The sequence below is a fragment of the Phascolarctos cinereus genome, unplaced genomic scaffold (assembly GCF_003287225.1).
Source record: "Phascolarctos cinereus isolate Bilbo 61053 unplaced genomic scaffold, phaCin_HiC Scaffold_9;HRSCAF=440, whole genome shotgun sequence".
NCBI lineage: Eukaryota > Metazoa > Chordata > Mammalia > Diprotodontia > Phascolarctidae > Phascolarctos > Phascolarctos cinereus.
In genome coordinates this window covers 203,326,976-203,340,893 of record NW_027556402.1, presented here as the reverse complement: position 1 = coordinate 203,340,893, position 13,918 = coordinate 203,326,976, and the positions used below count along the sequence as shown (strand labels likewise).

Below are 13,918 nucleotides of genomic sequence, written 5' to 3'. Positions count from 1 at the left end.
CCCTCCCAGTATCCTTCTTGACCGAGCAGGATGTCTCCTGATGGGATGATAGGCACTGTGGTGCTGGTGCTCTGCTCATGTTGCTAAGCCACCATCATTGGCAGCTTTGGTGGAGAGAGCTCTGGGCTCAGGCCGGAGTAGCTCTGACACTTGTTGCTGGTGTGACCCTGGACAAGTCACCTCTTTGAGTCACAGTTTCCTCATCTGGAAGTAATAATGCTTGTGCTGCTTCCTTTGAAAAGTCATGAGGAAAACGTTAGGGAAGCATGAAATACTCTTATTGTTAGCAGCAGGATAATAAATGCTGAATTAAATTCTGTTCTAGTTTTTGGCAACGATCCTCCCACATTCCCATTAATCACTAAGTAACTGCTGTACTTCTTTTCCCTCCCAAGGGGGAGGAGACGAGATGGTTCCCAGAAGAGAGCATCTCATAGTTTTTCCATGATCCAGAAAAAAGAAGAAAAAACAAATTCAACTTGATGCCGAAATCCCCTCCCCCACTTCCACCCACAAAGTTCACAAAGCGATCACTGCCTACAGATAGTGCTTAGCCAGCTGGATCAGGGCTGATGACGCTAGCGGGATGGACTCCTGGCCAGGGGCCCATTGTCTTTGAAGATATCCAGGAATAAGGCTCGGCAGGAAATTTGCTGGTCTGGGCCTCTGATCAAAACAGAGGAGGAGGGGGGACACTGCTAAGATACTGGGGCACGGAAAGTCCAGGAGGTTGTCCCTCACTCACATGAGATGCGAGTCACTTATCCTTAGTCAATGAGGGAGTTTGGGGCTTGGGTGGAACCATCTTGAGACAACAGCAGGATATGAAGGGGACCAATTATCATGGAAGAGGTTCCCTCCCAACTCAGGTCATGCCAGGCTCTAGCCCCTCATCCCAGTTGGGTGTAGGTCCACTTCAGTTGTCCCTCACAGCATGGCTGTTCTCTGATTGCAGAGGCAGGTACTTATAGGCAGGACCAGGTTCTCACTTAGGCTTATCTGATTAGTTATGTCCTTCTGATGCCACAGGCATAAAGGTGCTGGGAAGCAAGGAAGATTCCAGAGAAAGGAGAATTCCAAAGAAGGAGAAGGGCAAAGGGGCCAGGCAGGAGGAAAGGGCACGTCCAGACCAGAGACATCTGGTTGCAAGAATGGCTGGGCCCCCAAGTCCAGAGATTTTTCTGACTTCCACAGGAGTTTGTATCTTTTTTTTTCTTGAAGGCAGTGGGGCACCATGGAGGTTTTTGTTTGTTGTGCTGTGTTGTTTTGTTTTGTTTTGGCTAGGCAATGGGGTTAAGTGACTTGCCCAGGGTCACACAGCTAGTAGTTGTCAAGTGTTTGGTCTGAGGTCAGATTTGAACTCAGGTCCTCCTGAATCCAGGGCCGGTGCTGTATCCACTGCACCACCTAGCTGCCCCATCCGTGGAGGTTTTTGAGTGGGGAGAGGGGGAGAGTGCTATAAGTTACAGAGCTGGAGGGACCTTATTGAATCAGAGACCAGTTAGTCTAACTCCCTCATTTTACAAATGAGGAAACTGAGGCTGAGAGCGTTAAAGTGACTCAGGTTTGCATAGCAAGTAGATGTTTGAATCAGGATTTGAACTCAGATCTTCCCGACTCCAATTTGGCCACTCTATCCACTTTGACACCTCATTGCCTGAGGAGGTTAAGTAACTTGTCCAAGATCACACAGGCAGGATTTTTAACTCAGGTCCTCCATCAACATGAAATTCTTTTGTTTCCTTCTTCAGTTCTCTTTCTTTTGGCATCTGCACGGAGGATAGATTGGAGAGGAAAAGACTTGGAAGACCAAGTAGGAGGCTAATGCAGTAGTGTATCCGAGAGATCACAAGAGCCTGTATTAAAATGGTAGTATCCTTTGGACTTTTGAGCCAATAAGGTGAAACAGAGAACTCCTGGTGGAGCAAGGAGTCACCACTGCCTATAGCCTGTTCACAGCTGTTGCCATCAGCAAGGATGCTGCATGAGGAAGGCAGAGCTGAAACAGATCCAAGAGAGCTGGGGGGACTGAAGCAGAGCTGGAGCTGAAGTATAAGACAAAGGGGTGGAAAGATAGATCACCAACCTTAGTGGCAGAGACAAAGCAGGTCTGGACCAGCAGCTGCCATGAAACCTTAACTGTTGGAGCCAGGAGACTCCCCTCTCACATTCTACACCCCTTACCTTGTTTTCTTCCCTGATTATTTGCAGAATTGTTCCTAGTGGGTTCCAAACAGGAATCCTTATTCTTTCCCATTATCTACCAGCCTGAAGGAGAATTGGAGAAAGATGATCAGGCCTGTCTCTTTCTTGACAATTTTTTTCCACTTTATTGGATTTTAATAAACCATATGACCACTTATGGCTTATGAATGAGGCTGGTAGACAGGGAACTTTTCCAGACACTTGGGGATTGGAGTAGAGCCATATAGAGATTTCCATAATTCACTGAGGTATTTCATTTTCATAGGCCTAGATCAATACAGATTGGACACCAGGAGTCATAAAGCCTTGAGCAATGTAATGAGAAGTCTATGACCTTGTAGGCAAGCGCCCTCTGGTGGGTAATAGAGGTATTACAGCCTTTGGGGAAGTCCCCACACGTTCATTGGATGCCCTCTGATGCATGTGCTTTCCTGTGGTTGAACTGCCCCACAATCCAGTGGCCAATGTTTTATCTAAACTCTGTATCACTCTTAGGGTCTAACATAGTCCTCTTCATCAAACAGGCGATTAATAAGTGTAAAGGAACCTGCATGGACTTTATTTTCTTTGACCAGGACCTAGAGTGATTTCCTGCTGGGTCCATCCTTCTGGTCCTCGGATCAGCCAGGTCTGCCCCATTCTGCTGCCCATCAATAAAATCCAGAAGATAACATTCTCTGTACAGGACTAAACTCTTCTGCGCCTCCCTGCAGAAATACTGGAAGTCCCAAGTCCATGTGTCCATAGGTCCTACCTTGTCCCTGTAATCACTGATCCATCCCAAGGCTCTTATATACCACGGAGAAATGAATTCTTGATTGAAACACATGCTTTCTGTAGTGGTCTAGAGCAGCTGTCCACAAAGTGGGAGACCATGGCATGACCCCAAGGGATGTGTAATCAACCAATGGATAAGAAAATCGGTTGTATCTCATCTTCCCCTCCAGTTTGTCATGGGCTTGCCTCCAACATAACTATAACAACTTCATTCATCTCAATACCTTTCCTTATTTGTTCCTCCAGGGCTTTCTAGGTTGTGTGGTTGGACTCCTCTCAAAGAAGTTATAGCCTAACAGGGACCCAGGTGCCCACAGCAGCTATACCAGCAAAATTCTCCATGCCCTCCCTCCCCAAATCTAGTTTCCCCACCCTACGGTCCCTAGATCATCTGTTGGCTGTGGCATGATGGAGGTTTGAGATCCAGAACAGTAATCGGTAAAAGCCTGGCACACTTCACACACCAAACACACACACACACACACACACACACACTTTTCCCTTTTCATTTGTGTTGAAGATTCTGATCCGTGATCGAATGAGCATGCAGATCACTGGTCTAGAGGACTTTGACGCAAACTGCAAAGACCTTTTGGAAGTCATTTTGGACAGATTGTTTCTTGACTTCATGCGTCTCCACTCAAGGGCATAGACCTGGTCAATTTCTAGGAATATTCATGTGCCTTGATGTACCCTACCCGCACTTTAAATTTCTGGAATTACTTTGTGTTTGCATCCTGTTTCTGATCCACATATGGCCCAACGAAGGTGGCAGGTCCTTACATCATTATTGAGAGATATTTAAAATGTGCGTTGTAACTTAGTTGAAGGCTGTTAGCTCCTGTCCAAAGTAGAGGTTGTACCCTACAATATGTTCCAGTGTTTGATAGTTCTGGGAACCAGGGGTGATTATAGACTGAGGTGTTTGTAGTATTCTTTCCAATAAGCAGCCTTGATTAGTAACTGAGTGGTGAATGTGGATGCCTGGCTCAAACCCAAATCAGAACCCAAGTAAGTCCTCAAGGGCCAATAAGCATCCTGTTCTGTGGGACTATTTATTTCTGTATTCACTGATCCCATACTTTATTACAGATTCCAAGAGTTTATCACACATTGAAGTGAGACTTACTCCTCCTTTTTCTCACATGTCCAAGGCCAACACCACATATTCTGGCAAGGGCTGGGCCTTGGAGTAATCATGACCTTGAGAGTCCCAAGAGAATAGAAGGCACTAAGGGGCAAAATGCCTTCCATCTCCTGCATGGCAGGAGGGTGGGGGGAGTACCTCTTAGAGCTGCCTTTCTCTGGGGGAACTCAGTGAAATCTGGTATGTCCAGCCATTCGACTGTGTATCTTCCCCTCCTAGCTCCACTCCTCCTCACTGACCCCTCCCCCAGCTCAGGTTCATCTTTTTTCATCTTGTCTTTGTCTGTGTTTCTGTTCCCTCCATCTCCCAAGCAATCAACAGGAGAGCTGAGCTCAGGGTTAAACTTACATTGGAGATGGTGTAGATAGGGCTGAGAACATGAGGGCAAAAGCTGGAGTACCTATGGGGTTGAAGACCATTGGTAAGAATCCTGAAACAAGTCATGGAAGGGAGAGCCATGGGGAGGATATACAGAAGTACAGAGATGAAGAGGACCTCAACCTGGAGACTGGTAAAAGGAAACAGGAAGAGGACATATTTTCACTTGGTTCTCCCAGTTTCTTAAATTTGGCCCCTCATAACCATTCCCATTGTACTCAAACCCTCACACCTAACTCCTCATAAACCCATCCCCCCATATAGCCCCATACCAGTCTATCTTACCCAGGCCATCACACCTGGAGTCAGGCCCCATTTCTCATACTGGCCTATTATGCACAGCCCCTCACACTCAGGTCTGGAGTGTTGGGCTCTAGACTAGACTCTGGATTGGGCCCTGAAGGTGCTGCTTCTACTTCTCTGCTCATTCTCACTCTAAATGGGAAGGTCCAGTGCACAAGGAGATGGTGCATTCTGTCCTGATTTCTTAGAGCCCCAGAATCTTGTCTATGCCTGGCTGCTCCTTCTTAGAGCCTCCACTTCCCTCCCCTTTGCCTCTGGGAAGAAGAAGGTGCCTTAACAGCAATAACTCTTCTCCCATCCAATCCAGAACCCAGCTGGCCCCTCCAGGCTGAAGCTTCTGAGTGTAGCTCAGATGGAAAGCCATAGATCATGGGCTAAGGGGTGGTAATTTCTGAGTCAAATTGAGATGGGCTAGGTGGAGCAATGGATAGAACACTGGCCCTGAGGTCAGGAGGACCTGAGTTCAAATATGGCCTCAGACCAAACACTTGACATTTACTAGCTGTGTGACCCTGGGCAAGTCACTTAACCCCAAAAATTGAGATGGCCTGAGACCATGAGAAAGGGAAAAGGTCATTGTGTCATACAACTTAGAGTTGGAAGGGATGTTAGAGATCACCTAGGCCAACCTTCTTATTTTACTGATAAGGTAACTAAGGCCCAGGGACATATAGTGGCCTGCCCAAAGTCACACAGGTAAGGAACAGAAGGTTTAAACCAAGGTGCTCTGACTCCAAATTCAGGGCTCTGGACTCCTGGGTCCAGTGAAAGTGGTATGGGGTTATTGGATAGGAATCCAGGCAAGTCAGGACTTCTGAGACTCAATAGACCAGTAAGACAGGGTAGGTCCTGGACTTAGAGGCTGGGCAGGGTGGGGATTCCTGGGTTTGATTGGGCTACGGTAGGAAGGAGGCTGAAGGAAAGGAATCGACGGGGACTCCTGAATCCAACCTACACAGAGCAGACAGGTCAGGCCAGGGGTGGTGGCAGGGGGCAAAGCCGGTCCCTTGTATTGGATGGGGTTGAGGACAGGTTCAAGGCCAAGGCTGGATTGGGGGCAGTGTTAGGGGGCAGATGGTGATCCCTTATCTTAGAGGGGCCTGGGGCTAGGGTCGAGACCAGCATGGAGGCTGATGACAGGTCCAGGCCGGGTCATTCCGGTCAGTAGCCCCAGCAGGCTGAGTAGGGTGGAAAGGAGCAGTAGGAAGGAGGCAGCAAAAAGCAGGGCTGGCAGCGCACTCAAGGCCATGAGCAGCAGCGCTGGCAAAAGATGCTTCCATACCGCGGCCACTACAGGCCAGAGCGAGCGCAGCAGGTGGCATCCCGTGGTGAAGAGAGCATGGCACAGGCCCAGGCACAGCAGCAGGTAGAGGCCGGTTTCGAGCAGCCACAGGCCCCGCTGCAAGGGCACCCACCAAGAGGGCGAAGAGCACCAGGATGCCAAGCGTCGGCGGGCTCCATCTGGGCCGTCCCACCACTGCTCCCAAGTTCGCCACAGAGCCCAGCTCCGCCAGTTATCCCTCAAGCCTTCTCCCGCTCCCGCTTGGTCGGTTGACCCCTCGGTTCTGGTCCGCTGCATTGACCCGGTGCACCTGCCGGGGAGGGGTAAAGAGAGAGGCTGTGATCCCCAAGCACCTAGTGGGGAAGACTGGCGTTCCGAACATATCTAAGGGAAGAAGATCCCAAAGAGCGGGGAGCTAAATGAAACTACGAGCAGCAGGCGATGAGTCCAAAGTACCGAGGGAGGAGGAATCCCAAAGCACCTACCGGGAGTGGATGGTGAAGAAAGAGGTATGCCTAGTGGTCCGAAAGAACTTGGAGAGCTTGAGTGATATCCGAGTCGTTAAACTCGAGGAGGGTTGATTCTACAGCCTCGGGGGAATAAGGGGCTGATTCTAAGTCCTAGGGAATGATCCCGAAGCACCGCCGGGGGAGAGGTTTGTGGTCCCAAAGTATCGGGGAGCAACAGGAAGCGATCCCAAAGTAGTGAGGCTCGGGGAGAGGAAGGAGAAGAGAGAGGAAGGAAAAGATAGGAAAGGGGAAGGGGAGAGAACTCTCTGGTAATGAAATGCCCTGGGGGGAATCTTGCTTATTTGAAGGAGTAGGGGGCAGCAGTTTCATTAGTTTCTTGGACAGACCAGGGTGGAGGAGGCTGAGGGATCCAGGACCCCTTGGGGCAGAGGTGCCAGTTGCCAAGCCCAGCTGTGAAGAAGAGGTCGTGATTTGGCCCCTGGCTGGGAGCTTGGAGAAAGGGCCTACATATGCCTTGGTCTCAGGATCCCCACCTGGGAACAGTTGTCATTAGAGGCCAGGGAATGACAAACCCTGTGGGTCTTACTTGGAGCCTTGCCTGCCTCCAACCACCCAGCCCTAAGTCCAAGATCTCTAACATGGGGACCTTCAGAAACATCTGGTCAGTGGATTTGGAGGCAAATCTAAAGCATAATCTGTAGTTTGTGAGCGAGTGAGTGTGTGTGTGTGTGTGTGTGTGTGTGTGTGTATACAGAGGAGGATCAGAGAGCTTAGGGAGAATCAAGGATCAGAAGGATTTGGAAAGGAGGGAAAAGTAAAAGCTTTGGGGCCCAGGGCAACAGTTCCCTGGTTCTCCCTCTGAGGCAGGAGCTGATGAAGCCTGAGAAGCCACAGCTGAAGGCTGAGATTCTTTATCTTTTGTAGCCTTCTAACCTAAAGCAACCACCCCAGATCCCTGTTGCTGCTAGGGTTAGTTGAGAGTTCAGAAGTTTTTCTCTAGTGCCCCATCAGGGAGGTACACCAGGGCTCTGGAAGACTAGAGCAGAATAAAGCAAGCCCTCCCTAGCAAACTGTGGAGAGGCTCATCATCTGAGAAGGTCGGCCAGTGCTTCAATGTTTGGGAAGACAGCAGTCTAGAGGGACCATATACCAAGGTATGGAAGGGTTGCGGTCTGTATCATCTACATCAGCAGAGAAAGTAGCTACAGATCCTTAAAGTATTGGCAGAAGCTTGGAACCAGCTCCCAGATGACTGGAAAAGTATGTGAAGGCAAAAGGAGTCAGAGACAGAGGCTGGGGGAGGAAGCAAGTGTAGACGAGATGTAATGTCTAGCCATAGCCTTTGCCTCTCAATATAGGTTTGCTCTGATACTTTTTTCCTTGATGACTTGTCAGACTCTGATTGGGCTTTGTTCCATGAAAGACCACAACGATGCAGCAGAAGGCCCCCTCTTAACTATTCCTCCAGGGATCATGGAGTGTTGGGCTTCTAGAAATTCTTTAAACTGCTCTAGGAAAGCAGGTGGGTTCTGGGATCCCAGTATTTGATTCCAGAAGTTGAGATAGAAGAGAATAAGGAAGGAAACAAGGGAAGAGATGGGAGGCAGGGAACCAAGGAAGGGACCAAAGACATAGAAGTGAAAGGGAGGAGTCAGGGGAGTCGAGAGTTAGGGAAGTGAGCCAGGAGGGGCTAATGAGATAAGTACCAGGGGAGGGAACACTAGAAGGGAGGAGAGAAGAAAAGGAGATAAGCCAAGAGAATAGAACCATGAACCTGAGGAGACAGAAGATGGGGTTGAGGTTGGGAGGGGGACAGAATCATAGACTCTAAGAGCTAGAAGGAGCCTCAGCCTAATTCAACCTGTCCCTGAACAATGATTCTCTCTCCGACATCCCTGACAAGTGACCGTCCATTCAACCTTTGCTTGAAGACTTCAAATTAGAACCCACTACCTCCTGAGACAGTCAATTCTACATTTGGGTAGCTCTGATTTTAGGAAGTGTTTCTTTATCATGAGCCTCAATAAAGCTTTCTGTAATTTCTCTCCATTGCTTCCCTTTATGGGGTTAAACAGACAAATCGAATTCCAGTTCTTCATGACTAGTTTTCAAATTCAAAGACAAATAAAGACAGCTATTACATTTTCCCTAGGTCCTGTCTTCTGTCTTTCCCATTTCCTTCAACCAGTCCTCACATGGTTTGGTTTCAAGAGCCTTTATTATACTGCGTACCCTCTAACCATGTCCATACTGGATGGCTCTCTAATCACTTTGATATGGTCCTCCCTCCAATTGTCCATATTACAATTTATATCTTTTCACAACTGTCCGTATTACAATCTATATGTTTTCACCCTAACATGACTTGTGTATACCTTCCCATTAGTTCTTCCCAGGAGGTCCACTCAATATATTGGGTGGGGGGTCTTCCTTTAGCTATTGTGACATTGTGTGCATAGCAATGGAGTATTATACAGATTGTCTACTTCTGTTATAGGATCAGCCCACCTCTGCTTCCATTCATACATGTCTCTTATGATATCCTTTCTACCACTTCGCATTTTTACTTGTCATTTTAATTTTTAACTTTTGTTGATGCACTTTTTCCTTTTTTTTTTGCATCCCTATTACTTATCCATGACCACCCCCACAGAAACCTCTGTTGTAAAAAAAAAAAAAGTACAGTCATGCAAAACAAGCTAATGCGTTGTCAGTGTCTGAAAATGTCATTGTCCTGGACCTATGTTATCTTCCTCTTGTCCAGGAGACAGGTGGCATACTTCCGAAGTCAATCATCTAAAGTTACATTCATTGATCAATGTTCTGAAGCCTCTCAATGTTATTTTCCATTACATTAGTCTGATGATCATGTATGTTCTTTTTCTAGTTCTACTGTGCTCTGAATCATACAAATCTTCGTATTATGAGGGGCAGCTAGGTGGTGCAGTGGATAGAGCACCAGCCCTGGATTCAGGAGGACCTTAGTTCAAATCCGACCTCAGATACATAACACTTACTAGCTGTGTGACCCTGGGCAAATCACTTAATCCCATTGCCTAACCAAAAAAAAAAATCTTTGTATTATGTTTGATGGCACAATCATACTCAAGATACCACAATCTGTTCATCCATTCTCTAATCAGTGGACATACACTTTCCAGTTTCTTGCTACTACTAAAGTTTATACTATAACTATTTCCGTATACATATGACCTCCTCTGTCTTTGGCATCAGTGGCATATTCATAGTAATAACGTCACAATTTAGTGATTTTTTTTAGTCTAATTCCAAATTGTTTTCCAGAAGAGTTGGACCGATTCACAACTCCAAATGCGTTCATACGCTTGTCTTCCTGCAGGCCCTCTAACAACATTTTCATCTTTTGTCATTTTTGCCAATCTGAAAACTCAAGAGTTGTTTTTATTTTCTGCCACTTCTAAGCAATTTCCCATTGGAAATAATATATTGTAGATTATTCCTCAAAACTACATTGCTTGTCATATCTTTCATAAAATGTGGTACCCAGAACTGAATACAGTCTCACAGGTGTGGTCTGACTGTGATGAATAAGAAGAGGAATAACTTATCCCTCCCTTCTCTAAATGCAGTCTGGGACAGCCTAACTGTTCTCTGAGCTCCATCTCCTTCCTCTGGGCCCTTTATACGTGTCATTCATGTCTCGAATACACTCCCTCCTCTTCTCCATCTCTTAGAATCCTTAGCTTCCTCTTCAAAGCTCATTGCAAGTGCCACATGCTACATATAACCTTGGCTACTTCTCCAGGTAATGAGTACTCTTTCTCTTCAGATTGCTTTGCATTTACATATTGTATCCACCCTTTACCCTGTAGTAGTAACAACGATTTGATTTCTGGCTAGGTTTCCCCATCACCTTGCACACTGTAGGTGCATAATAAGTGTTTGTTGGCTGAATTGACCATTAAGGCATTTATATGTTTTGTTTTGCTGCCATATCACACTTTTGACATGTTTTTGATTATGAAGCCACTAACAGCCCCAGGCCTTTTCCACAAAAGTGGTTATCTAGCCTTTGGAGTACATGGTGGGCATGAACAAGGTGACATGCCATTACAAAAGAGGGGCAGCATAAAAGATTTCATAAGAGAAATATTCAGTTAGATCTTGGAGCCTGGGGAGACCTGCTGGAGACAGGACTCCTAGAATCTCAAAATGCCTCCAAGGCCATTTTTGCAGACTAAAAGCCAGAGTGAAGAGTGGACATTAGGCTTGGCATGAGCCTGGAAGCCATTTTGGTGAGAGATGTGCCCATACACAAGGCAGAGAACACTCTTCCAAGTATGCCTCCTTCTCTCCTCTGACTCTGCCTCCACCCTGGGGCAGGCCCTCATCTCCTCATGCCTGGATTATTGCAATGACCAGTTGGTCAGTCTGCCTTCCACAAATTTCTCTCCATTTTGGGCCATCTTCCATTCAGCTGATAAAGTGATTTTCCCAAAATTTGACCTAGTGTTTGACCGTATCACCCCCCACCTACTCAATAAACTCCAATGGCTTCCTATCACCTCTAGAATCAAATACAAAATCCTCTGTTTGGCATTCAAAGCCTTTATAATCTAGCTCCCTCCTACCTTTCCAGTCTTCTCACAATTTACACCCTGCCCCTTACTCTTTGATCCACCAACACTGGCCCCCCGGCCGTTCCACAAAAAAAGACACTGCATCTCTCTCTCTTTTTTTTTTTTTTGGCAAGGCAATTGGGGTAAAGTGACTTGCACGAGGTCACACAGCTAGTAAGTGTCAAGAGTCTTGTCTTCCTGAGTTCAGGGCCCTGACATTCCATCTCATGACTCCAGGCACTTTCCTTTGCCCATACCCCATCTCTGGAATGTTCTCCCTCCTTATCTCCCGGCTTCCCTGGCTTCCTTTAAGTCCCAACTAAAATCTCAGCTTCTAGAGGAAAACTTTCCAGATTCCCCTTTATTTTGATGCCTACCTGTCTTAGTCATTCCCTATTTATCCTGCCCGTAGCTTGTTTGTACGTATTTGTTTGCCTGGTATCTCCTGTCAGGCCGTGCACTCCTTAAGGGGGAGGGACTGGTTTTTGCCTTTCTTAGTATCTGTAGATAGCACAGAGCATGGCATATACACTGTACATGCTTAATGAATGTTTACTGACTAACTGGCTGGTGACAAACTCAACAGAACTGTACTGACCCAGGCAAAGATGACACACAGGCTTGTGGGAACAGTGGCGTGGTTCTAGCCTAAGTCCCATGGCAATCTTCCTACAAATCAAATCCTTTATCCGTCCTGAGTCCAGAATATTCCTGAAGACTAACTAAATAACATTTGACATAAAAGAGAAGTGTATAACTGGAAAAAAAGATGAGCCTGTTGCATAGTAAAGGTGAGACATGACACGTGGCCAACAGATGAGCTCTGTTAGTATCCAGGTAATGTCAAGAGAATGAGGGCTCAGAGGGCTCCCAGGATATTGGATGACCGTGCTGTAGTGGATTTTTGTGAGGACATGGGATAAGAATTGAGCAGGCATGGGCAAGGATATTCATGCACGGATGACTTGTGATCCACACATTGATGAGAATGGATCCCAATGGAGTCCTAATGTGGGACTACCCACATTAACAAGAAAGGAATCAGTGGAATGTTAGCAATCTAGCCATTACTCACCTATCCCACACTAAAGAAACTGATGTTTTGAACCAAAAGTGTAGAACGTTATGTTTATTCTTATTAAATTTTATCTGCTTAGATCTGGGCCAACATTTTGGCCTGCTTAGAGTCCTTTGTGTATTGACTCTATCATCCAATGTTAGCAATCTCTCTGACTTTCATAACATCAGACTGGATAAAAATGTTAAATAGCACAGATCCTTGGGGCACTTGGCTAGAGATAAAAACTCAAGTCAACAAGAACTGCTTAAAGCCTAAAGTTTCCCCTTTCCCAAATCCATCTGTTTTATCATTTAGCTCACATCTTTCCCTGTTGGCCTCAGGAATCAAATAAGAGACTTTGTCAAATGTTTTACTAGAATCTAGCTACATCTACATATCTACAGCATTCCTCTGGTCTGGAGGGAAAGGGCCAAAAGTCAAAACCAGGCAAGTGACAGGAAGACCCAATCGAGAGGACCAGGGAGGAAACAGAAAAGAGATAAGGAGACAAGGGTGAAGAAGGAGGAGAGGGGATAGGATTGTAGAGGGGATGGAAAGGGAGAAATACACCAGAGCCGTTGTGGGGCTAAACTTACCTCCCAGCAGAGCAGCCTTGGTCATGTCGCCACCATCAGCTCTCTATAAGAGCTGGGAAGGAACCTCTGCAACCTGGCTCCTAGCCTCCCCATCTCCACCCTACCCCAGGGACCCCATTGTGACCCGGGCTTTGGGGGAGGGGTAGGACAGGGCCACAGAGAACAGAGCCCATTAGACCCCGGAGTTCAGGCTCTAGTTCTTGTCTTTTTTTCTTTCCTTATCTAGGGCCCAGGGACCAGCATTCTTTGGCAAAACAAAACAAAGACAGAGTATCTTAAAAGAAAAAAAAGTCTTTTCCCCATCGAAGGCACAAACTGCAGGAACCTCCAGACAGAAGGGGCTCTCTGGACCAAGATCTAGCTTAGTACTGTAATGACTCCTTTGGGCTTCAGTTTCTCCCTCAGTAAAATGAAAGGTTTGAACTAGATGAACTCTGAGCTCCTTCCTTGCTCTGTGATTTTGTGTTCTCCAGGGAAGGGAATTTTACCCCATTTCGCCCCTCTCCCCTATTTCCTGGCTTCTAAACACTTCCTGGCCAAAAAGCCTGCCTGAGGTCTGACCTATATCCTTCTTGATTTAGTCAGCGGGCTGAAGATGAACCTGTGATAGAATTATCTCTCCAGATCCTCCCTCCCCAGAGATCATAAGATAGGGCCAGCGCCGCTGCAGGCTTCTGCATCTCCCTGTTCTCCTTAACCTCCTATTCCTCCGCCAGGCTTAAAGTTAGTGGGGGCTCTACCTTCTGATCCATGACCCATGACCTCAAACTCTTGGGCTCTTAAAATTCATGGAATTTTGCTACTTCTTCCCTGTGTACTGGTAAACAAACCCCTTTGCCTGCCTGAGTCTCAATTTGCTCCACTACGGAATGAGAGGGTTGGACCAAAAGATCTCTAAAGGCCCTTTTGAACAATAAATCCTAAGATTCTAGTTGTGTGGCAGGAGGGGTCCAATAGCCTCCTCACAGTGCCCTGGTGTATGAGTCTTAACTGAGGATCCAAGGTTTAATCTCCTGAGTAGAACAGGGTCCACTCTGACTCAAAGGGCCTCTGCATTCATTTTCAAACCCTGGGACCTAGAACTAGTCTGGGATCTTCTTTT

General features: G+C 46.8%; 1 protein-coding gene across 1 annotated transcript; it reads right to left on the bottom strand.

Moving 5' to 3' along the window:
* Positions 1 to 5,596: 5,596 nt before the first annotated feature.
* Positions 5,597 to 12,921, bottom strand: TMEM239 (transmembrane protein 239). The gene is made up of 2 exons (XM_021005496.2): positions 12,817 to 12,921; positions 5,597 to 6,402 (listed from the first exon to the last, which is right to left on the bottom strand). Exon 2 carries the CDS (start codon positions 6,387 to 6,389, stop codon positions 5,901 to 5,903), a length of 489 nt encoding a protein of 162 aa, XP_020861155.1. The 5' UTR covers positions 6,390 to 6,402; positions 12,817 to 12,921; the 3' UTR covers positions 5,597 to 5,900.
* Between the last annotated feature and the right edge of the window lie 997 nt (positions 12,922 to 13,918).